This window comes from Perca flavescens, chromosome 12 (genome assembly GCF_004354835.1).
Source record: "Perca flavescens isolate YP-PL-M2 chromosome 12, PFLA_1.0, whole genome shotgun sequence".
NCBI lineage: Eukaryota > Metazoa > Chordata > Actinopteri > Perciformes > Percidae > Perca > Perca flavescens.
The window spans coordinates 16,725,323-16,750,661 of NC_041342.1; the positions used below are offsets into that span (position 1 = coordinate 16,725,323).

A 25,339-nucleotide genomic window follows, 5' to 3' on the forward strand; every position below is an offset into this window, starting at 1 on the left:
GCATATCAACCACTTCTGATGTGTTTTTCTGACGGTCAGTGACCTGGTATTGTCCTGCAATAATGTGGTTTGAAGCCAAAATTTATATCAAACATGCAGTATGCTTAATCTGTTGTACACCGCGATACTGTGCTGTACTATTCAATACAGTACATTTTAATTGCCATCATGATGACCTAGTTGTGATTAAATCAATAGACTGTTAAGAAAATGCGATGTTGTGAATGAATAAATAAATATGATGATGATAGATACAGTAATGATAGAGCAGCAATGTTCTTGTAGAAACAGTATTGTGTATTTGAATTAGACATAGAAAACAACACAGGACTATATTGTGATGTTGACATTACTGTAGAATTGTCCAGCTGTATTTCACTCTTGGCTGTAAAATTGCTTTCCGTGTTTTGTCAAACTTGGAAATATTAAATTTCTCCAGGAAACATTCACACACCTCACCTCACATCTGATGACAGTCATATCAAAAAAAAAGAAACAGCTGCATTGTTTTAATGCAATATGCTCGGCAACTGGCATTGTTGCGTTTTTATATAACTCAAAAACTACCTCTGTCAAAGAAGAAAACAGCATGTTCATTTAGACTTACTGTATTTATTTAAAGCCACATTGTACCATATGTCTGAGTCATTGACTATATGTCATGTGTGTCCATCACCAGTAGTGTGGATATCCTGAATGTTTCAGTCCCTTGACAAACACAGTTTCACAACCAATGCCAGTGGGAACTGCTGACTTCCGGAGATATGTGCATGAGCACCGCTGATCATAGAATGATGATTTTTGTTGTTTTACCTTTATCTGATAGTTCACAGTAAAGAAAGAACAAAATAATTGGGAGAGACAAATGAGGATGACATGCCAGCTGAACCAACTCGGCGCCCCAGGAGGTTGACAAAGAAATACTCTCTGTGTATGCTTTATGGACATAAATGTGTGAAGCTTTGTTTTGACACAACAATCACATCAGATGATTAAAACTTAATAATACTTAATCATCATTGTGTCTTCATGTAGTGCGCTATGTAAAGGTGGTATGCAATAATATATTATCAGAACCAATAAAGAAAAAACATGATGCTTTTTTTGTTTTGAAGGTTTCCAGACAATCCAAAATTGATTGAGTTCCAATCAATTTAAAAATGTGCATGTGCTATGCAGTTTCTTTCTGTTAGCTGCTGCATCCTGAACAAGCTTTTAGGTGTGTCTGCCTCCTTTTCTTATGTAACTGATTCCTGATACTAAATATAGTCTGTAATTCTGTAACATTTCCAGGCCCTAAGCCCTACCACCTTAATTGTCCTCTACCAACTGATACCAGGCATTAATGGCTTCAAGCATGTTTCTTCTATCACACTGAGTCTATCTCATCAGTCGGCCATATAGGACAAAAATAGCTCACACAACACTCAAAACACTCACAGTTTGTCTAAATGAAGAAGGTCTTTTCACTCACTGTATTATAAACAAGTGATTTGTCCTTCAGTGTTTGATGCTTGAAGATGCAACATGTCTTTCTCAAACCCATTCTTGACCAACAACATATCAAAACACCAAGAGTATTCATTCAGTAACAATTTATTCTTTTGCGTCTGTGGTAGAAGCATAAGTGCATCTATCAAATAGAATTTTGAAAGTATTAAATAGCATTGTGTTGGACTGTATTTGCTAGTCTTTTCTGTATCTGCTGTTTTATATATATCTATATATATACACTCACCTAAAGGATTATCAGGAACACCTGTAAGATTTCTCGATAATTAAATTATCTAATCAACCAATCATATTGCAGCTGCTTCAATGCATTTAGGGGTGTCGTCCAGGTCTAGACAATCTCCTGAACTCCAAACTGAATGTCAGAATGGGAAAGAAAGGTGATCTAAGCAACTTTGAGCATGGCATGGTTGTTGGTGCCAGACGGGCTGGTTTGAGTATTTCACAATCTGCTCAGTTCTGGGATTTTCACGCACAACCATTTCTAGGGTATACAAAGAATGGTCTGAAAAAGGAAAAACATCCAGTATGCGGCAGTCCTGGGGGCAAAAATACCTTGTTGATGCTAGAGGTCAGAGGAGAATGGGCCGACTGATTCCAGCTGATAGAAGATCAACTTTGACTCAAATAACCACTCGTTACAACCGAGGTATGCAGCAAAGCATTTGTGAAGCCACAACACAAACAACCTTGAGGTGGATGGGCTACACCAGCAGAAGACCCCACTGGGTACCACTCATCTCCACTAAAAATAGGAAAATGAGGCTACAGTTTGTACGAGCTCACCAAAATTGGACAGTTGAAGACTGGAAAAATGTTGCCTGGTCTGATGAGTCTCGATTTCTATTGAGACATTCAGATGGTAGAGTCAGAATTTGGCATGAACAGAATGAGAACATGGATCCGTCATGCCTTGTTACCACTGGGCAGGCTGGTGGTGGTGGTGGTGTAATTGTTTGGTGATGGTGGTGTAAAGGTTTTCTTGGCACACCTTAGGCCCCTTAGTACCAATTGGGCATCGGTTAAATGCCACAGCCTACCTGAGCATTGTTTCTGACCATGTCCATCCCTTTATGACCACCATGTATCCATCCTCTGATGGCTACTTCCAGCAGGATAATGCACCATGTCACAAAGCTCAAATCATTTCAAATTGGTTTCTTGAACATGACAATGAGTTCACTGTGCTAAAATGGCCCCCACAGTCACCAGATCTCAACCCAATAGAACATCTTTGGGATGTGGTGGAACGGGCGCTTCGCGCCCTGCATGTGCATCCCACAAATCTCCATCAACTGCAAGATGCTATCCTCTCAATATGGGCCAACATTTCTAAAGAATGCACCAGCACCTTGTTGAATCAATGCTAGAAGAATTAAGGCAGTTCTGAAGGAGAAAGGGGGTCAAACAAGGTATTATTAGGGTGTTGCCTAATAATCCTTTAGGTGAGTATATATATATATATATATATATATATATATATATATATATATATATATATATATATATATTTGCAGTGTTTTTAATATTTGATATCTATTAATAATATGAAAACGTCTTCATCATTTATTGTGTTTTATTTTGTGTGTTTTCTTAATTTGCAGTATGTTGAGCTGTCCACCGTGCACTATGATTCCTAGTTTTCATTTACTAGGAATCATAAGTGCAGTGTTGGTGACGATGATAATATTGAATGAATTGGATGCTTACTGTCTTTAAACTGTTCTCTGATGATGTCATGTGAGAATTTATGACAAAACATTGTCATCACCAAATGTTGTTTCCTGACTCTCCTCTTAATTGCATTGTGAACTGTAACAAAAAAAATAGAAAGTCAAGCTATAGATAGGAGCAGAAGAGATTTAATGACAAAAAGTTAAAACCCAAAGCTTTGTGCAAGCATATGAGTAAACAACCTATTTTATTTTCAACCAGTCTGACTTAATCTAGCTGATGTAGCACTGGTATGGTTGGTGATTGCATCCAACACCTCTGACAAAAGCCAATCACTGGGAGCTAATTCCGACTGCTGCTGACAAGGGTTCCTTTTATCACCAAAAACCCTTAGGATGGTTTCTTTATTAACCATTATCAGGAAATTCAGATTCAAGTGTGCTACATACTGTACGGAAGGTTATCTGCCTTGATCAAATAATGCATAGTGCTCCAGTTCCTATGGTGAAAAATAAGTGAATCATAGTCTTCTGGAAAGAAAATATTTGAAGACAAGACAATTTGTCACTGAAAGATTTACCCAGGACCAAGAAAAGACTGAACAAATGGAACTATAATGACAACGAATCCACTCTAACTATAGCATTTTTTATTAATATGCCTTTAAGACCGGCCCTGACACATGAGGATGGTGCTTGAATCAATGTGAAAAGCATCTCTCTGTAGGATGCTTTAGTCAGTTTGTTTTACTGTCCTTTAACTGAAATCCTTTATGTAATCTGTGAAGTCATTAATGTCTGGCTGTTATAGGTGTTACATTCACAATAGCAAGAGATGAGATGAGTTTGGATAGCTGACCCTAAAGGACATATTTTTATCTGAACAGATATTGCCAATATCTGTTAAAATGAAAATATAACACAGTAAAAACAGATACCGGAAACATCTAGGGGTGAAAAGTAACAATGTATACGCAAGTATAGTACTGCTCTAATCAATATTTAAGAATATTTAATCGATATTTTAAGAAATAGGCTTAGTCGCTTTCTTGCTGAACTGAAATGCTCTTCAGATCTCTGCAGGGTAAATTGAGACAGCTAGCTAGACTATCTGTCCAATCTGAGTTTTCTGTTGCACGACTATTTTGCAGAGGCACCGTGGTTCTGTCTGGAGCTTAGCGCCACCCAAGACAATTGTGACTGGTTTAAAGAAATGCCAATAAACCAGAGCACGTTTTTTTCCCATCCCCGAATGTTGTGTGGACTAACCAGACCCTCCTCTAAAGCGCTGCGGAGGAAGGTCTGGCGATGTTAGACTACATTCTGCCACACTGAAGGGACGAGCCTGTGAACGTTTTTACTCTCCAGATTCTGAAACAATAAACATGATGACGCTGACAGCCATTTGCTTCACTGTCCTGCGCAGGCCAACCTCATAGTTAACTGTACTGCCCATCCCCCCACACTGTGTTAACTCCCTGTCCCCAGCAGGATGAGCTGGCTGTAAACCACACCAGGTCTATTAATTAATTAATGTACACTGACTGCAGTGTTCGCTCCCAGGCAGTGTGGTGGAGCAGTTTTGAGCTGCCTGCAGTGTGTATTTTGGTGTTTCTGCAGAGTTGTGGGAGAAAGGCAAGAGATAGAGGAGCAGAGCAGCAGACAACTGTGGATGGAAGGAAGCCGTCAGCACCATAGTCACCATTAATCACCCAGGGCCATTGTGGTCCTGTCCTCTATACGGCGCCAGTGCAGGCTGGCAGGCAGACAGAGAGAAAGAAGAATAGAAGAAGAGGGAGAGAGGGGGCAGGGTGGCTGCAGGAAGAAAGAGGGGGAGAGAATGGTTGGGGATCAGCCTGTATGTCCACCTCAGCACCTACTGCGGGGCTGGGGAGCAGTGTTGCTGTCTCAGTGCTTGTCCTCCGTGTTCTCCCAGGTTCCGGATCCTGAGGTAAGAGCTTGATACACCAGCATGTCCTCCACAGGTTCCTCTCAGGAATATCCTCAGGGTTTTTCTCTGTGACGGGTGCAGGTGTTCTGCCATTTAAAAGGTAGCTTTATGTGATTCACACTCGTTGATTGGGTGCCATAGTTGTTGCTTGTGCTACGTGATGAGGAATGAGGGAATAGACATAGAAACCTGATACATTATATGGTCTTACATAAATAGCTAAGCCACACATGTTTGTATTGGTGCAAACAGCATGATGAATATGACAAGTCCTTGTATGACAAGTTGTTTTGTGCCTTTGCAGAGAATATGCAGCCTGTGATGAGCCAATGATCTGACTACAAAAAACAGCTGAAATCCATTATGTTTTGTAATAAAACTATACTGCTTCTGAAAAAATGGCAATTTACCTACTTTCTAAACAGTACACCGTGTAGAAACATGACTGAATGGACAAACTACCATATATTCAGTTGGTAGCTGAAGATGCTTAAAGAATAAATGTAATGCATATCCTGTTTATACTGAAGGCTAGCTCAATAGCATCAGCATCTGCAGGTGTCAGACAGTGAAGGCTTGACTGATATCAGTTTTACTTTCATGTGCATGTGGTGCAATTTTAAAACTTTGTTCAGGATATATAATCTAAATACTATAGGCATGACAGACAATTGCGTATATCCTCTGTACAGGATATCCTTTATTTAAGTCAGTCAATTGTAATTGGTCCTTTAATACATGAGGCATAACTAAACCTGTATTCCAAAGCTGAGTTTCCTTTTATTAGATGTTTAAATCAGAATTCAGAATCTGAATATTGTATTACCAAGCAAATTTACACTTGCAAGGAATTTGCCTTGGTGTATATGGTGCATACAGTAAACAATAAACATATTAAAGTAAATACACATTAAAGCAAAGAACTGCTACAGTCAAGAACATAAATACAGAATAGATATACAGTATTACAATAAAAAGTACAAAATAAAAAAATAATATAATATATAATAAAAGAATACACTATAACAAATATGTGCAATATAACTACTACAAAGGGAAAGAAAGAGTATGATTTGTGCAGGGCGTGCAAAAATATTGATCAGGGGATGTGCAAAAATGTATAGTATTTATAATATGTGCAGTGGTTAGGGATATTAGTCAAGAATGTGTGTTAATGATGTAATGTGTAGTGCTGGAGGTGGGGGGTTTAGAGTCCGGTGGGAGGGTGGGAGGGTTGGCCACAATCTTTCCTACCCGCCTCGGGTCCTGGAGGCGTACAGGTCCTGGAGGCATACAGGTCCCCCAGGTCCTGGAGGTGTACAGCTGATGTTTAGCTCCCACTTGAGGTCCTGGGAGATTATTTAGCCCAGGAAAATGGAAGGATTCCATTGTGTTGACTGGGGAGTCACCCAGGGTGATGGGGGCAGCTGGGTCTGCGTTCTGCACAACCATGTCGACTGTCAAATTTCTCTGACTGCACCAGATAACCAGGTGGTCAATCTCCCACTTGTTGACTGACTCATCCCCACCAGAGATGAGTCCAATGAGGGTGGTGTCGTCCGCAAACTTCAGGAGTTTGAGGGACTGATAAGAGGTTCAGGGAGGTTAAGTTGTTGGACTTAACCTCCCTGTACCGCCGTTGATTGAGTGGGGTGCTTTAGGTTTGTAACTGGTTGATCTGTCTGAGGCCACACTAGACAGAGGCAGAGTCATTAGCCGAGAACTGTTGTTGGAGTTTCTCAGAGTATAGTCTGTAAGCATATCTCACTGCCTTGCTAAACCTGTACTTTGCCTCTTTAAACCTGTCCCTGTGCCCACTCCTAAACGCCTCTGTTAATGGTAATCCTCCATTCCATTATGCTAATCTTTCTTGAATAGTCCCTAAAGGATCTTCTTAGAAAAACAAAACAAGAAACTTACTCGAGGAAGAATACCCAAATATGCCATTGAATATCTGATGATCAAACTAACCAACCAACCATCCAATAAACAATAATATGTCATAAATTTGGGTATATAATGATTAACATATGAGGTAATTTGAGGTCAGTAATCTTCTGAGTTTGTTTTGTTTGTTCCACCAGAAGAAAACTTGAGGTTTATAGCCACTAATCCTGGCCCATGAAATGCCCCCAGAGGAAAGGACTAAAGCATTATATAATCACTCTTGAAGCAAAACTTGTTATTATTTAAGAGCCATGCTAAATATCCCCATCAAGGCTAATCCTTCTGTGGGAGTTGCACAAACACAAGTGTAAACTTATTGAGACTATTTCTTTCTTTTCAGCTTCTTTGTTCAGGTTCACAGTACCTCTAGTGTCCTCAAACAATATAGAGCATGACCCCCCTTTTTTTTTGGCTTTATAGTTCAACTAATAATAATTACATTTTTAAATCTAAATTAGATTACATTCTAATCTAACAAACCTATTTTCAGAATCTGCAAATATGTGATAATATTGTAAAACATTTTGGTTAATAATAATCTGTGTTAATAATAATAATAATAATAATAATAATAATGTGTTTTAGTAGTATTAGAAGTATTTTATTTAATTTCTACCAAAGCAAAATGATTCCCTTTCATTTCCTAGAGCCACCTTGGTTTATTCTTAGAACATTTTTCAATTTCACCACATAATGGTGTTATCAGTAAAGGCAGCAAATGTAATAACTGTCCATTTTCTGATCCATGGCTTGTTGGTTTATTATCTTAAAGTATAGAGTTTCCAAAACAACCTTGTATCATCCAATCAAGTGATACAGTAGACAGGGAGAAATCCTCACACTGATTCTATCAGGGAACTGATGCTCTGCTGGCACCGGCAGTTAAGTAGTGATCGAAGCCATCGATTTAACATAAACACACTCACGCAGTTTTTATACTTATTGCTCCCCAATTCTCAGCTCTGGAGAAAGGCATTTTGAAATGCAAGAAAATGTTGTTTTGGACATTATTGACTGAACGTACTGTAGTTTCTGTCACCCCCCTGGAGGAATTCTAAATAATGACAACAACACTGTCGGCGCATCCCCATGATGCAAGCCTGCGGTGATGGCGCACTTCCCCTACCCCTCCTCCACGCAGTTGCTAGTAGCATTTATCCCGTCAAATCAAGGAGGACACGTAGGATTAAAAACAAACAGGATGGTCTCTTCAGAAGAGGTTATTATCTAGTAATTTTTATGTCCTCTTCGTCTCCAAAGCTGAACGCTGCTTTTGTCCTTTCTCAGCGGTGACGTAAAACTCATCACTCGAGCTTCTGCGTGTGAATGTCGCTGGACTACACCATTTAAACATAGCCATACTGAGGAATGCAGAGAGAGTTTTGTGGAGCTAATAGGCTTAACTATCAACTCGTTTGGCAATGGCTTGAATGTAACGGACGTTAATTAACATAAAATAATCGCGCACTATAGCTTTAACTTTGTGCAGCAGAGCGTTAAGACATGTGAGTCCATTGGAAAATTTGAAAAATGCAAGAAAAGTCTGCAATGAAAAGATATCAGCCTACTCTGGCTGCCTGGTCTCATGCCGGTCATGTTTGTAAACCTCAGCACTTGTTTGTGTCAAGTAAGAGGAGATTGAGGTGGAGACAGAGCCACAAAAACCCACAGGTTATGTGGGTTTTGTTGTGTTCTTGGCTGCAGAAATACTAGACCTTTTCACCTGTAGTTTTGTAACCTTTTTTCCAATGCCTTGGGAAAAAAAAACGTAAACAATTTCTGTTAGGAACTGTTCAGTTAAATGTCATACACAGACCTTCACAGAGTTCAGTATGAAAGGTGAGGTTACATGCTTGTGGATAGATTGCACTGAAAGAAGACTATTATTGGTCATGTGAAACTTAACTGGTGATAATGTCATTAAGGTCACTGGGGAAATGGTGCTCTTTAGAGGACTTCAAACCCTTCTTGTATATCTACATTTGTTTAATGTATGACTGTGTATATGTGTCTGTAATTAGTTTCAATCAGAGTGGATTATTACTTCATTTCTATTTGAAGTCAGAAAGAAAGAAAAGTGACTGAAAAACCTTACACCGCTATACTTTACTGACACACTACATTGCCCAAAGATGATGAAAAGAGGATGTGAAGCTTGGGTTACTCTAAGAGCTTGTTTACTCTTTGAGGTTTGCGCTGAACTGTGTGTGAAGGTTTATTTTTGGTGTGCAGATACTCAAAAAAGCTACATATCTTTTTCTTCCCACAGCTCTTGCCCACAGATCCCCCAAAGAAGCCGGACCCCATCACCTCAGAGTCAGTTGTTTTCTGGGGGCTGCGGTTATGGCAGGTCATCGCCATCTTTTCTGTGTTTATTTTAGCAATTGGTCAGTATAGCTAATGAAATCACTTTGTTGACACCTCCACAAACCACTCTTCAAATACTGTGCAATCTTGAGAAATAACTGCAGGCCAAAGATGTCAGTGCATGCAATTATTATTATATTATAATTATGCGTCCACAGTGTGATTATCAAGCACAGTGTGATTAGTAAAGATGACTCTGATATTGTGTCAGGAAAGGCGGGGATCACTTCTGTGTTTCCAGGCTCCTGTTTCTGGCTCTGTTCATCTGTACTTAGTCACAGTAGTGCTTTGAGATAAATGCCAATATGCTCAATGGCATTTGTGAACACAATGATATGAATGTCTGTATCAATTGTCATGGCAATCCACCCAACAATTGTTGACACATTTCACTCAAAAACACAAATGTAAACTTCATTGTGGCGCTAGATGACAAAGGATCGAGGGATCACCAAAATCATTAAGATTAATTATCTAGGTAAAATGAATGTCTGTATAAAACTTGACTTTAAGTAATTATTATAACCCTGTCCCCCCCCTGTCTCCCCCAAACACCTCCCCTCCCTCCCTCCCTCAGTTATCGCTCTATGTTGTATATTCAAATGTAGAATCCCGAGAACCAAGAAGGAAATAGAGGCACGGCACATGCAAAGACAGGCCGCCAAGAAATACGCCAACACATTAGAAACAGTGCCACCTCTGAATGAGCTGACTGAGGTCCCAGGCTGTAAGTACCTCTCTATAATATCTTACCAATATTAATGTGACTCTATTAAATTGGTAATATTAACAAGCTGAAATACACAAGCTCAAGTAAAAGCTGTCTCATATCTGTTTCATTAATAAACGGATATTATATTACAACTTAAAATCCATCTCTCAGTGTCTTATCTCACACCACCTCTCGTAAGTAAACAAGCCACGACACTATTGTGGAGCCGTTTGCTTGTTTTCTTTTGTGCCACCGTTTGTATTAATACTTTGAAGCTGCACACAGCAACTTCAAATGCTTGTGGCTGACAGAAAATGGGAGATAAATGTTTGAAAAGTGTTTCATACATAAAAGTCCTGTGACATCAATAAACTACACAGAGTGCATTGCACCCCATCGGAACAATCTGTGATTGCACAAAAGCACACCCTAGAGATCTGAAAAAGCAGGAGAAATAACTCTGTGGGGAGAGCTTCACTATGGATTAGGGTATATATACTGTCTATGGGCAGAGAAGTGTATTTAATACCAGAATTAAATGTTTTCAAATCGACAGGGTCTTACAAGACTCTTTGCTGTTTATTATTAAGGCTACGAGGACTGCTGTCTTTACATTAAATCTCTCCTACGACAGCTTTACTTTCTTACATTTTTACTCTCTTCTTTTCACCTCACAAAACTTGCTGCACTTCAATTCATCTTCTCTGTTGTATGCTTTGTTATACAAAAAATCCTCTTCCCCTCTCTTTTTCTCTTCCTCAATGCTTTTCTTCCAGCTGCCCCAGATGCTTCTGCAGTGCAGACAGTCTCCGAGCATATCCACACTCAAAGTGCTAACAACAGACAGCCTTCAGTAGTTAGGGTCAGCGAGGAGCAACCCAGCTCCCTCACCTTGCCAGAGACGGGCTGATTTTTACCCTTCCTTCTCTTCTGCTCTCAACGTCTTTCAGACTCTCCTCTTGCCTATGTGACTTTGAAATACACAGTGCATATACACTGGTAGCCACTCTAAAAGTCCTCTTCATTCAACACCCATCGAGCTGGTCTTCCTTAATGCTATCGATAAAAGAGAACTTCAAGAAAATACAAATGCATCTCTCATTTAACTGCTTACCACATCACCTTTGAAAGGCAAAGCCAGAAAATAGATTACACTAATCCAATGTTGCTTTGTGGTGATGTTATAGTGTAGCAGTAAATGTGCAGTAGAAAATAAGACTTTTACTGTGGCCACAAAATACAGATTGTCATGCTTTTGCAAATTTGATTACCTTAAGGCAGCTAGACGTTTTGTAGTTTATACTATTTGTATTTTTTCAGGTTCATGTTTTTTAATAGATTAGATTTTGTTTCATGCATATTTGCATGTGAATGTCAAGAGCCTATGACTTTGATAACTTTGAGTAAATTATGAAACATAAAATTGCTATTACTGTAAGCTGTGAAAATGGTAATGCATGCAGCATGCTGTTTGTGCTCTGTTTGTCTGTTCCCCTGCCTGTTTGATATCCTAAGGTTAGCTCTGGATAACGCAAATCATTCACACTATCTCCCAGTAGTGTTCATTAAATTATGATCATTGATGTCAACAATACTGTAATTAAATGTTCTGGTCTTTACACCTCCACTCTCTCAGGAATTTGGTGTGTTGCCTTGTGTGTTTATCTAAGCCATCTTAGCTGCTTAGCCGTGTCTTTCTCAGGTTAAGAAATGTGACAAATGGGGACTGACATCTGTCTTGTCCTGTTCCTCGCTATGATATATTATGCATTCATGTGCACAAATACATTCATTGGTTCTTGTGTAATTATCTATGGAAGAGAAAGCATTGAGCTGTCAATATGTTTTTCTTGAAAACTGTGTCAAATAAGAGCTGCGTTAGAAGGGGGAAAGAAATCACATGATAAACCTACTGTTGCTAGTGTAGTCTAGAGAGTTGATCTAATATGCAGATCCTCTATAACAACTATATAACTAATCAACCATGTGGCTCTAGGAGAGGGGCTGAAGGGGAGGTACTCTGACTGCAGCCATGAGATATAATATTTATAAGATGCCATCAACCATGAACTCCAAACTAACCATACTGTAATGTTTGCTTCTGAATTAATTAAAGAGGAGGGCTTGCAAATTGCTGCTTTTCCCCAGTGATCATGTCATGCTTAGGGTACACTGAAAAGAATTATGCGTTAATATCTGACAAACCAACTGACCACACACAGAGAATATAGAGTGAATGTAAAGTAGTACACATTTTAATATAAAATGAAATTCATAATTGAAACTTTTGCAATCTTTCGAGGGCTTGATTATGCAAAGCAACAGTACACACCAAATATAGCTTAGATGAGGATCAAGAAATGCCCCCTCTTATCTTTGGAATGTGTGCATGAATACATTTTATTTTAAAGATAATTTTTTTGGGCTTTTCCACCTTTATTTGATAGGACAGCTAGGTGAGAAAGGGGGAAGACATGCAGGAAATTGTCACAGGTTGGATTCAAACCCTGGACCTCTGCGTCGAGGCATAAAACTCTCAGTATATGTGCGCCTGCTCTACCCACTGAACCAACCCGGCCACGCACTAATACATTTTTCACAGTAGCTTGTAAAAACTGTGAACATGTTTGCAAAAAATATTCTCTTTCTTTGCACCATTAAGATGTCTGACATTATTTATTAAGAACTTACAGTATCTGCGCCTCTGTTTGCACATTCTTACTGAGCTGCATCTGTAACAAAGTTGAAGAAACAAAAGCTTTCCAGGTTCATATAGCCAATATATGTTGCAACACAGTGAGAAGAAAGGGAAGGAAGGAACAAAGTATCTATCTATCATCCCCCCCTCCCTCTCTCTCTCTCCATCTCCCTCACAAACACTCACACCAACACAGTGACTGAACAGACAGAGCTGTGAATCAATCCCTTTTTTGCCACCTTGATTTGGCCATCAACTCTCACCAGACCAGTGCAAAGTGTCAACAAACAATTGCAGCTGTAGTTGTAAAGAACTCACACACATTTCTCACACTTCTGTCCACTACAGCTCTGAATGCGTAGCGAGGATAAGGTAATTTGAGCACGGCGACTTGGTCTGGTTACAAGTCCCGCTTTGTTCCTCGAGAGGAAAAACTCATTTTAATAAGCATTATCTGTGATATCAGTAAGACATCACATCTGAGATTACATTTACAATTGTGTCAGTCTGACTGAATTGGGATTTCTTTGAAATGTCACCATGTCAAGAAGCCCTATGCCCTCAAGTTTTATTAAACATTCTACCAGCTGTATCTGAGCTGAATTTGACATTTAGTGGTGGTGTGAGGGTCAAGGCCTTTGGTAGAGGGCAATGTTAACCTTTAATTATTCCACCACCATGCACAGTATGTAAATAACAGGACTCATGGCAACAGCACTCCCAAGTTTAACCAAACTGGAAAAATGTGGAGCATGTTTGGGTTTCAAATACTGACATTTTATTACAGAATTTTATTTAGCCATCACTAACCAGGCTTTAATCCCTAATCAAAGTTTTGTATAATCAGGTATATATAAAGAAGCAACACAAAGGAGCTGATGAGTGGAAGAGAAATGCATGAGGGGAAGACAGTTTTAAGTCAGCACACAAAGAAATCTATTCACAAACATTCTGATGGTTGGTTGATTATTTTAAGTCAGCTGGATTCATCCAAAATAGTAAAACACAGGACAGAAATAATTTCAGGTCTACTCTGACCCCCTCCGGCAACTTGACATTTGGCGTAGTTTTTTTTAGTTTTGGTTTTTTTCTCGGTTTCGTTTGTGTATCCAGTGTCTATGCAGCATTTGCAGAGCACCAGGAAAATGTTTGCTTAGCTCCTAGAAAAAAACAATGAAGCTCCGTTTGGCCCCAACTGGAGTCTGACCTTTGAGCAATTTTCACAGTTTTTAAACAAAAGTTGCTGAAGTGTAAATGCTCACCAATGTTCCAAGAAATCAAATGAAAATGCTTTTTGAGTTTTCATTTTTATGCAAACTGAAGGTAGCATTACCTTTGATTTTAGTCTCAAAGATTACTTTTCGTTTTAATATTTAAAAACAACGTTTCACATGTTTCCGTTAGTTGTCTGCATGTCTGCCATAATCCCCTTAAAACAGCAACTTTCATTTTTTACATTTCGGCTTTAATACAAATCAAACAATCAAGATATAACATATAATAAAAAGTTAATAAGCTTTAGAGGTGTCGGTAGGCAGATTTTGTTACATTTGGACAGAGCGGAGTTAGCTGTTTCCTCCTTTTCTAGTCTAGTTTCATATTTACTATACTATGGTAACTATCTTCTCATGATACTCTCAGCAAGAAAGCGAGTAAAAATATTTCTGAAAATGTATTGTAAGTATAAGCTTAAGTGAACCTTCCAACCTCAATCTTGTAATTTTAAGAAGATATTCTTCCTCACTACCTTTGTTAGCTGTGCACGTCCTCAGGGTGTCACCTCCTGAATAATGAAGAGAAAAAACTTAAACCCAAAGCTCACTGTAAACTTTTGTTCTCCAAGTCTCACACAGAAAGCATATCAAACAATCTCATTAAAAAAATAAATAGACCATGCTTATTAAATAGAAACAGATGTGCCTTCATTACATGCAACCTACTTCTCCCAACATTCTGTTGGATTAAAATTCTCCCTTCCAATTAGCATTACAGGCAGGACTCTGATGATACTTCGTGCTGCCATGAAGCCTTTAACCTTTTTTAAATTTTTGTCCTGCAGCTGCAAAAGCAGAAGTTAAAGAGGAGGTGACAACAGTCTCCGGGAAAGTGGATGCTGATAAAGGAGAGAAGAAGACCAAGGAGGGCAAGAAAGAGGGCAAGGATGCCAAAGAAGGAAAAGGAGATGAAAAGAGTGCGTCAACAAAGAAGGGTGAAAAAGGTGAAAAGGGAACATCCAAGAAAGATGCTGGTGACGGGAAAGGAAAGAAATCTGGAGAGAAGGGAGAGAAAGTGGAAAAAGGAGGCAAAGGAGGCAATGGAGGCAAAGGAGGGGCTAAAGGGGGAGCCAAGAAAGCTCAGAAGTGAACTCTGCCTTCCATGGACAAACACTGAAAAATATAATTTCATATTTTTCACTGCAAGCTACATTTTTTTTCTAAAATGAATTTGTAAATTATATTTGAAATAAACAAAAGGTTTATATATAAGAGCATGCATTTGTCTACTTCAGAATCATAAAAGTTGCAAGAAAATCAGAGTACAGTAAAATTACAGATTTATTGTCTTATTCACAATTCACTGATGAACACTAGAGACCAAAAACATATTCTATTTTATTCCAAGTTTACACTGATATCTACAACGTCCCTAAATCACTATTGAGTGACTAGAAGGCGAACACGGCCCACATACTGTATCTAAAGCATGAAGAGGCACGAGATAAATAAAAGACAACCACACACATTGTATACTTCCATGAGAGGTATTTCAAAACAATGAATTACAACATTAGCTCTATGATTATTGGCCTTTTGTACACTTGATTCCAAAACACAATCATTTTACATTACAATCAGAACAAAATACTGTATTATAGGGTAGTAAAGTGCTCAAATATAATTTTCCATGTATTAAAAAAAAAAAAAAAGATTTTCATGTTCTGTTACCAGCCACCTTTTTAATAAAAAAACAACAACTGTCTTACACAAAAGTAACATAATGTTTACCTGCCCAGTGACAATTAGTGGAAAGTCAACTGCATTTTTTTTAAAAACTTTGTACAACTGTACTCGTGAATGGGGTACAAATTCAGACTAAAGAAATTCAACAGCTCAAAGAAGCCAGCTAAATATGACATAAATCTTTATTAAGACATTACGATATTGTACTATCAAGTGACAAAGGTTTCCCTCCACCTCTGGCCTTTCTTCCCATCACTGTGGCCTCCAGCCACCTGTCATTAGTGTATAGCAAAATACACTTAGCCTCCTGTCACAATAATGACCGATCCCCATGGAAATGTTAAAGTGGGGATCAATTTGAGTCACCGAAAAGCCCAAAATGCATTTCTTAGAATTCCTCGTCTAATTAGTCCATATTGTTCTATATTTTTCTTACTGCCAAGAAATGCCATGGAACTACCCAAACCATCAATGTGTTGGTCCATCTGTCTGTACTTTCCTATGGCGTCTTTTTCTCTTATTCGAAAACTCATTTTTGTCCAAATCTTAAAAAACTGATTTGAATATGTTATTAATTTTTTAAAGCTTACATATTTAAATAAACACCAGAGCACTGTAGCATTTAGCAAACGTCACTCAAACATGAATTGCGCATCTATTGGGGTCTATTTGCAGCTGCTGTTTATTACACATTTGGTGTGTGAGTGAGTATTTACGCACCCAGGACTCAGGTGTTTGTGAGATTGACTCAAAATAAACTACAGTGCCCACTTCTTATTGTATTAGATTGTATTTTAATAGTTTTTTGGGCCACAGCATTGTAGGCATATGGCACATAAGTCAGTTTATTGTTTGTGTTGGTATTTGGGATCACGGGATTTGCTGACAATAAAAAAAATATAGGACATTACCAGACGTATCCTTTAAACATCTGCTAAATGGAAAAGCAGTGGAGAGTTTGTAAAGTTGTCTACATGTATTTAAACATATAAATTAATGTTAGTTCTATCTACTCTTTTAGAAGCAGAATAAATTTGCTGGACTTGTAGGCAGTACAAACTGGAACAAACCAGGCTTTAACCTTTCAAAACTGAGTCAAAGCATACACCTCAATGGATCTAACATCAGGTGGAGAAAAACTGGCAATCAGGGTATACGGAGCATAATTCAGTCAGTGTGAAATCACCAGTGGAACACAACAGCAGATGGAATAAGAGAGCAAATGAATGGGGGGTAACACTGCCTCCAACCACAAATATTAGCTATGGTATTGAAATTAATGTGAGGTAAAACTCCATTCAGCTGAATCTGATCTAAATCACAATTCTATCAGACATATTAGTCCAAACCAAATAGCAACTCGTTTAGCACTTCAGACCAAAAATCCAAGTAGAGCAACAAAACTGCCTTTGATATTAATGGTCTTGGTCCATTGTTACTAAGCTACTGAGTGTTGTGAATAGTTTTCTCATTTGTCTCACTGCTGTTTTTATGAAATTGAGTATTTCTAAAGAAACTTTGATCTATGTGGGTGCACTATTTCAACACTTATATTTTGACATTTTCCTACACTAACTACACCAGAAGCAAATACTTTTTGGTTCGGTAAGAGAGGGAGATTTTACTGCAACTTTTAAGAATTTTTGGTCACTGTAAACAAGATGGTGGATGAAAACAGAAAGAAATGCTGCAAAATAATCTTTTCTATGGCAGGGTATTAAGCCTTTTCTCTTTGGTATAACAGATGGTATTTTAAACTCTGTAACTTTTAATTTACCACACTTAACCTGCAACATTAAAAGTTACAGAGTTTAAAATATCTTGTGGAATGCTTCATTAAATGCTAGTTTGAATGCCCTCCGTCACCTGTACATATATTCACCAGTTTTGTTTTGGACTATATACATAACCAAATATTGCAAACATTCCGTAAACAATTACATGAAAAAAAAAACATTGAAACAGCATTATAACATATTCGTACACATGAATACTATTAGCTCACAATTAGAATGTATTTCTGATCTTTGTAAACATTGTGACTTCTATATACACATCAAAAAGCAGCATAACACTGGACCATCTGAAAGAATTACTGCGTGTTGTTCATGTCTGGCTTTTCCTTCATATCTACCACAAATGTCACTCTTGGAATTCCAATGGAATATGAGATTTTCTTGGAATCCTCATTTAATTAACATTCCACTGGAATACATGACCATTTCCTGCACCCTGTGTTTTTAACTGGGTTCTCGTACTTTGAAAACTTGACTGTGGGAACATATGATACCGGTTTTGTCAGATTTCCATACATTTCTTCTTAAGCTCAACTAACGCTGAACCCAAAGAAAGAGACAGTCTCCAAAAGATATTCTTACTTTGGCTTCGTGGGTGTGGGTGTGTGTGTGTGTGTGTGTGTGTGTGTGTGTGTGTGAGAGAGAGAGAGAGAGAGAGAGAGAGAGAGAGAGAGAGAGAGAGAGAGAATTTGAATATGAAACATTCATTTGAACTTGTTGAAATCTGTTGTAATTAGAGAGATGAATACTATTTTTTTTCCAAAGCAGAAACTGTACAACATTTTGAAAAAAGAATATTTAACACAGACTGATATTACATACCAACACCCTCAGAGAAATGCTGACCATGCTAAAACACCACTTTAAAAGTATAAAAAAAAAACGGTGTGCAACAAATGAGGACTTCAATTACCTGAGTACCTTCCCTTTTACACTGAAGTGGATTTAAGTCAATGCAGAACAAATGAGATGCCACGCCAGAAAGCATGAACAGATGCCCTAAAATAGTAGCATTCATTTTTTTTAAGATGAGCCTACAATTACTACTTCTACTCACGCTGACTTAATCCAAATACTTGCTGATTGAATTGCCCACGCGTGTCACTAAGTGCACTCAGAATCCACCTGGCTTTACATAGGTGATAATTAAGGCTGTTCCTGGCAACTACTGCACCTAACTAACCCCATGATTTATGCACAAAAGCAGCGCACAAAAAAAGCAAACAGAAAACAAGATAACAGTTATGGCAGTGGAAAAGAAATAAGAAACGGCAGTCTGTTTTTATCCTTTTACACATTCACTGTGGCAGGTGGTTGGTGAAAGAGAGTGTTTTGCCACTCCAATGAGGGTCATCATCTCTCAAATAAAGGTGGCCCAGCTCACAAAAGTGATACACCCTTTTGCCGTGAGCCTCATCTGTCGGCAATGTTCTTGCTTGATTCACAGGAGAAAAAACTGGCAGTGTTAATGCATGCAGCCGTTCCCTTCAGACCGCCCTGAGACTGTTTCATGATTGGTTTTGTTTTCAGTTTTCATCCCTAAACACAGCGGCCTGGAGGTCACATGACTGTCTCCCTCTCCTCCTCCATCACAGGTGAGGGTTTCTCCTTCTCGCAGGGCCGTGTATGAGCCGAATGGTCCTCATCAGGAATGGGAAGCTCCTGTCCCGAGGAGGGTATAGAGTTCTCAGAGACAGAGCCGTTCTTAACGTACCCGGGGAGGTTCCTGTGCCCGTTCACAGGCACTGGTCCCAGCCTTGTGGTGAGGTGGAGGGCCAGCGGCCCTCTGGCAGTGACATTGGTAACACTGGTGTTTGATACCATAGGCCCATAGCTGTAAGTGTTGCTGCCGCTCCGAGCTTTTCTTTTGAAGTCCAGGGCCAGAGTCCTCCTGCTCCAGGACTTTTTGATCTCAGCTTGCACCTTGGAGGTGAAGAAGTCATTTAGCCATTTAAGAGCTAAAATACCATGCAGGAGTTTGTAGTGTAAAATGAAAAAAAAAAACTGAGTTCTTACCTCCCCATTGCAAAAGCAGTATATAATTGCAACTAAGAATCCCTGGAAAAGAGTAGAGAATGATTTCATGAATTTCCAGACCAGCTGTCTTATGTGTGCACCTAACTTTTAGCTGCATAATTTGATATTTAGTATTTAAATCATCAGCCAGCCCTCCCTTCCTCTTTATCTTAATTAAAATCTAACCACAACCAAATACCCCGACACTAAGCAACTATTAGACGTTATGTAATTGATCTCTCTCAGACACATTCACCTTCAAGACTTCATTGATGAAGAAAGGTCATCAGATTTGTTCAACTTACATACATTAATATTTATTGGGATCTTTAGAGCTTAAGTAGCATTTCTGACATTTGTACCACAATAGCTTTACCTGGAAAGAGTTGAAAAGCATCTCATAGTGCATCTGTATCAGCCACGGAACTCCAGACACCTCTGTATACGGCATGGCATGGAATATGATGTAGTGAACACCAAAGAGTGGCATCAGCACCAATGTGGACTTCAACAGTTTTCTGTAACAGCAACCAAACAGTAATATCAAAATACTAGTTTCCTAAACCATCTACACATTATAGAGCTAAAAGAGTGACTGAAAACAATAATTTTTAGTCGTTCAAAAGAAGGTTTAAGTAAAAAATTTAAAACATGGTCTGTTTCCAGATTCTTAAATGTGTTTTTCAAATCATTCTAAACTGAATATCTTAGAGTTTCAGTCTGTTAATCGGACGGAACAAGCAATTTGAAGAAGTAATCTTGGAAATGGTGATGAGCATTTTTCGCAATCTTTTCAAAATGTTATAGAGTAAACAATCTATTAAATCTATAGTGTGTAGTTTCTGTCGCCCCCATGAGGAATTCTAAGTAATGACAACAAAACTGTTGGCACGTCCACATGATACGAGCCTTCCATGATCGCACACCAGCTCCACCCCCCCTCCACGCAGTTGCTAGTAACAAAGGAGGACACGGAGGATTAAAAAAACATTCTCTTCAGAAAAGGAAATTATCTTCACTTGATTTTCTGTGTGCAAACGTCGCCGGACGACAGCGGTTCTGAACATAGCCATACTGAGAAATACAGAGAGAGTTTTGTGGAGCGGATAATCTTAATTAGCTTTGTATCAACTCATTTGGCAATGGCTTAAATGTAACGGACGTTCATTAAACATGCACTAAAGCTTTAAATGAAAAATATCTGACTGATTAATTGGTATGATGCTTGCTTTGGTTCATTTCTGAATCTGCTTCATGATGCAACTGCAATTGCATCATGTAGAGTGAATACAGTACATTCATGGTTTTTATCACACTGGCAGTGAAAAATACCTCTGATGAATAGATCAAAAGGAGCAGATGGTCTTGTGAGATTCAGAAATGAATTATATAAATAAGAATTTTGCAAAATTCTAGTAACTCAGTACCTGTACTGTTGTCTTGTGTCACACCTTCCAGCATTTGTTTCTCGTAGTTTAGTTGCCAAGACTCTGATGATGTTCAGAAATAACATAAAATTAACCTGAAGACAAAATAGAAACATGGAATTAGGAAGTGTAATTGCAAACATAATAAACTGTTATCCAAAAACTGTAATGCCACAGGTGCAGTGAAACACTCCTACTCAGCAGGGGAAAAGTGAAAGCAGTGTTCATGTACTCACCACTATAGCTGCCAGGATAGGCACTTGATATATCCATTTCAAATTGCCTGCGCTTAAGTCCCAACACCTGTAAAAGATAAACAACAACGTAACAGGGATCAGCAGGGGATAAGTAGGGATCAAGCTGCAAGGTGGGATGATCCAGGATCCCTCGGATGTCTCTAATGATCCCTGCCACCATTTCACAAAATCCAAGGATTTAGATAGAGATTTAGACAAGACATTTTCCTTAATCATCACCCCTCTCTCATATTGATCTGACAGTTCTAGACACAAGCAACGAAACCATTGAGATATGAATTCAAGTTATTTCCAACCTACTGAAGTTTGAGCCAAGGCATTGAAATATCAAAATCTTTGCCTTTTTTTTTGTTGGTATCAAAACAGTTCACTTGGCCTAAACTGTCACGTTTTATTAACTAGGGCTGTAGCTACCAATTAGGATACTGAGGTTATCTTCTCTGTTTTTTCTCTCTCCATATTTAAGTGGCTATCAGGGGCAAAATTCATAGATCTGTGTACAAAAAGCATTGATAGTGGGTCAGTATTAACCAGTGTGGCATCTACTGTAGATATATGTTTGGCAAAATGCCTGTCATTACTTCTTACTGCTGAATGTACTGTATATGCCTGAGCTGTAGTTACTATCATTCTTGGAAGTGAAAAATGTGGTTTGGTTTCACTGGACAGCTGCTGGATACCAGCTTAGCCATAAGCTCTCAGCTCCAGAGTCCTCAATGTTTGACTGTTACTACAAATAGTGCCAGTAAGAGGGAGCTGAGGGCCCTGCTAGTTGGATAAAGGCAGTTTTCTCTGAAGATGAATTCACTTTAATTCTTCTTGACTTTCATACCTGTCCTCAAGCCTTTTACTACAAAAGTTCATGGCATATTTGGTACCGATATTTTTTTCTTGAAAATCCAGTCTGTTTGAAATGCTGCTGTTGTTACAGCCTAGTGTGGATATGTATAATGTATTTGTTAAAGGAGACAACAAGAAAAAGAAAAAACATCTGATCAGCAAAATAAATATACTGACCCAAAATGCACTTTATCTCTAATCAAGTTCACCAAGACTTATGTGTATTTTATTTATGCAGATCACTTACTCTGTGTCTGCAAACGTGGCTCTCATAGTTGCCCAAACTGTCACAACCATAGCTGGCACTCCTGACAAAATAAAATAAAACACATTCAAATTGTTGTGATAAAATAAGCATCGCAAAAGAAAAAAAAAATGATTCCATAAGAAGTCTTCACATATGGGTCGAACCTGGGTAGCACAGCATCCACATTGTATGCGCTGTGCTTATGTAACTTATACGCACAGTGTGTACAATGCAGGAACTGTAAAGCCCATATTCATGCAGTGTTTTTACGCAGACACAATTAATTTACTATTGTCCTTACCTACCTATTAATACAATATCAGGATCTCTGGGATTTGACAGCAGCCCCCTTGGTTTTTGTTTTGACTAATTAGACCGTTCAAAAAAATGAAATACTTTACATATTTAATTTAATTTGCATGTCAAGCCCACTAATCATATTGTAATCACGTTTGTGCAAGTAGAATGTAAATGAAGCAGAACTCACCCCATCCAATCAGAGTAAATCCCCATAAATACTTTCTGTCTGAGAAGAAGGTCATAAAGATGAGGCTGTGGAGGTACAGACCCTCCACAAGGATCCAGTAGTAGTTGGTCGCCAGAAAGTACAAGAACAAGGTCACAACCACCTTGCAGCCGATCTATACACGAACAACAGGCAATGAGAAAAGATTTAATCACTACCCACACTGACAAAAAGTTACACTTTTCCAATACCTTTTTAAATACAATACAGTCTGCAGACAGCTGCAGCAGTGATTTGCTGCTGCTAGAGCCATAACATGACCAAGAAAGACCAAGAAAGTGGATTACATCCCTCCAGTTTTCAGATCTTTGTACTGGCTTCCTGCATGATGGTTTCGGATTTATAAAGAAGCATATTTTTGCTGTGCGTGAACAGAGCCTGTGTAAGGACTAGCTTTTATTGTACTGACTTGCATGTGCAGATTTCTATATGGAAAAATGTATTTCAAAAATTTAATAAAAAAAAAATATTCATGTTCCTCCTTTTTATTAAGTAATGCAGCAGTAAGTTAAATTCAAATTTTTTTTTTATATATTTTATAATAAACAATTAAAACATTTGAAGGGGCTAATATAGGCTATTTATTTTAAAGAAAGAAAAAAATTGTCATTATTGTTAATCAAAGTGTATTTAATGCAGATAGACCACAAATGAAGCCAGAACATACGTTATAGTGAATGGACACAATGCATTTGCTTCGAGAATATACATTTATCTTGGCTCTCCTGACAGTCAGCCATCAGCCATCAGCATACTCACCCAAAGATTGACACATTTTAAACGGCATTGGTGCCTTTGTTATTCACAGCCTGTTATTTCTCTCTGACAGTGTCTTGATTGATTATCTACACTTGTGGAAGCCCAAGCTTTATTCTAAGCTTTTTGTTTGAAAGTATTATCAGTGAAAATCCACAATATGCAGTTTTGAAACCATGGGAGTTTTCTCGGTGTGACATATGGGCAAAATGTTTTCCAGCTGTCAGTTAGTGTGTTTGAAAAAGAAAAGAAAAAGAAAAGAAAAAAGATAATAATAATTGGATGCTTTGTTCCAGCTGGCTGGCTGTGTTAATTGTTTTAATAAGTGATATGACATGAATGTGTCAACCTTCTTCATAATAAATATGTAATAATGGTAAGACAATAGATATAACCACCACATTGTACAGGCCAAGTGAACTCTTTGTGTAAGTTATATGTTTTTTGGACCATTTGAATTTCCTTTATGAAGACCAATGGAAATTGGAGGACACATCACACAAGTCATTGAAAAAAAAAAAAAATTAATTGATAAATTAATTAATGCCCAGGTTCGATATCCTGGAACTACAGTATGCCTTTTATATATTACAAGTGGCATTTTGACCTTATTAAAGATTATTTCTATTTGAACAGAGGTTAAGTCACATCAATTTATAGTCCTATATACACAATCCCTCTGCCCTTAGCACCTGGATTTGAATAAGGAAACCTCCCACCAAAAAACCCCCGAATGTGTGTACATTGGAGCACATACTGATCTGGTCAGAGATCGATTCGGCTCCAGTTAAAGTCAACCTCCAGACTGTTGTCCAGCTTCAATGGTTGCTATTGTATTGTCACGTCGTGATTATTAGAAGCCAATTCCTCCGTACTGATTACAGTCTTATAATTGTCACCTCTATCTTTTCTCATCAGCTGAATTCTAACAAGCTCTTCTGGGCCACAGTGGGAATTTTGCTATAGGGAGACACAGGTCTGTGATTTTGATATTTCTGTTTGTTTTTTTTATTTATTTTTGCTGAGTTATAAAGCTGCTGATTATTGAGATCTTGCCAGTAAAGCTTTGTTGCAAACCCTGTGCTGTGGACCAGTTATAATAAACCATAACCTAAAAGACAGATGCGTAGGAATCAGACAGATCAAATTATTATGAGTATGCAGTCAAAGTCAGCAAATTAAATGAAATGTGAAAATGAGAGGTAAATAATGAAAACCTAATTTTAGCACCAAACACTGTCTACATTATAATCTCTGAAAAAGCCAAATCTTACCTGGTAATGTTCATCTAGATTTACAGAGACTTCACATTTGTATTGACATATAGTACAGTACATTTAGGATGAAGCCCACAAACTGTAATTTCCATTTTCATTAGGGCACTAGGTCTAATTTGCTAAATACACGGCAGTATACAGTATACAAAAGTACACACATCTGTGATCCGTCATTGTGTCATAAAGTATGCCACCTACTTTAATGAAGCAGTTTCAATCCAGTATAACTCAATTTGGAGAGCCACAGGATATGTGTCCATTAAATATATTGCGCAAATTGTTTGTTTGCATATTAAAGCATGCATGAAAAGTACCCAGTCTTAACCCATTTTTTAAACTTGACTCTGAAAGGGAAAGCCAAGTACTGGCCTAGTAAA

At 38.2% G+C, this 25,339-nt stretch overlaps 2 protein-coding genes across 2 annotated transcripts in view; one reads left to right on the plus strand and one right to left on the minus strand.

The window, feature by feature from the left end:
* The first annotated feature begins 5,025 nt into the window (after positions 1-5,025).
* tmie (transmembrane inner ear) lies at positions 5,026-15,224 on the plus strand. The gene is made up of 4 exons (XM_028594293.1): positions 5,026-5,136; positions 9,353-9,470; positions 10,028-10,177; positions 14,920-15,224. Exons 1-4 carry the CDS (start codon positions 5,026-5,028, stop codon positions 15,222-15,224), a joined length of 684 nt encoding a protein of 227 aa, XP_028450094.1.
* Positions 15,225-18,831: 3,607 nt separating this feature from the next.
* pth1r (parathyroid hormone 1 receptor) overlaps positions 18,832-25,339 on the minus strand; it is a 47,737-nt gene continuing 41,229 nt past the window's right edge. The window contains exons 7-13 of the mRNA XM_028594294.1: positions 22,891-23,044; positions 22,404-22,464; positions 21,296-21,362; positions 21,060-21,154; positions 20,009-20,150; positions 19,633-19,674; positions 18,832-19,539 (exon numbers count right to left, since the gene is read on the minus strand). Of these exons, the coding sequence (XP_028450095.1) occupies positions 19,177-19,539; positions 19,633-19,674; positions 20,009-20,150; positions 21,060-21,154; positions 21,296-21,362; positions 22,404-22,464; positions 22,891-23,044 (924 nt within the window). The 3' untranslated portion in view covers positions 18,832-19,176. The remainder of the gene's footprint in view (positions 19,540-19,632; positions 19,675-20,008; positions 20,151-21,059; positions 21,155-21,295; positions 21,363-22,403; positions 22,465-22,890; positions 23,045-25,339) is intronic.

Excerpts from the sequence above, each read along its gene's own strand:
- tmie (XM_028594293.1), top strand. The coding sequence starts at position 5,026 with ATGGTTGGGGATCAGCCTGTATGTCCACCTCAGCACCTACTGCGGGGC. Across the intron at positions 5,137-9,352 it reads CCCAGGTTCCGGATCCTGAG|CTCTTGCCCACAGATCCCCC; the intron begins GTAAGAGCTTGA and ends TTCTTCCCACAG. Across the intron at positions 10,178-14,919 it reads GCTGACTGAGGTCCCAGGCT|CTGCAAAAGCAGAAGTTAAA; the intron begins GTAAGTACCTCT and ends TTTGTCCTGCAG.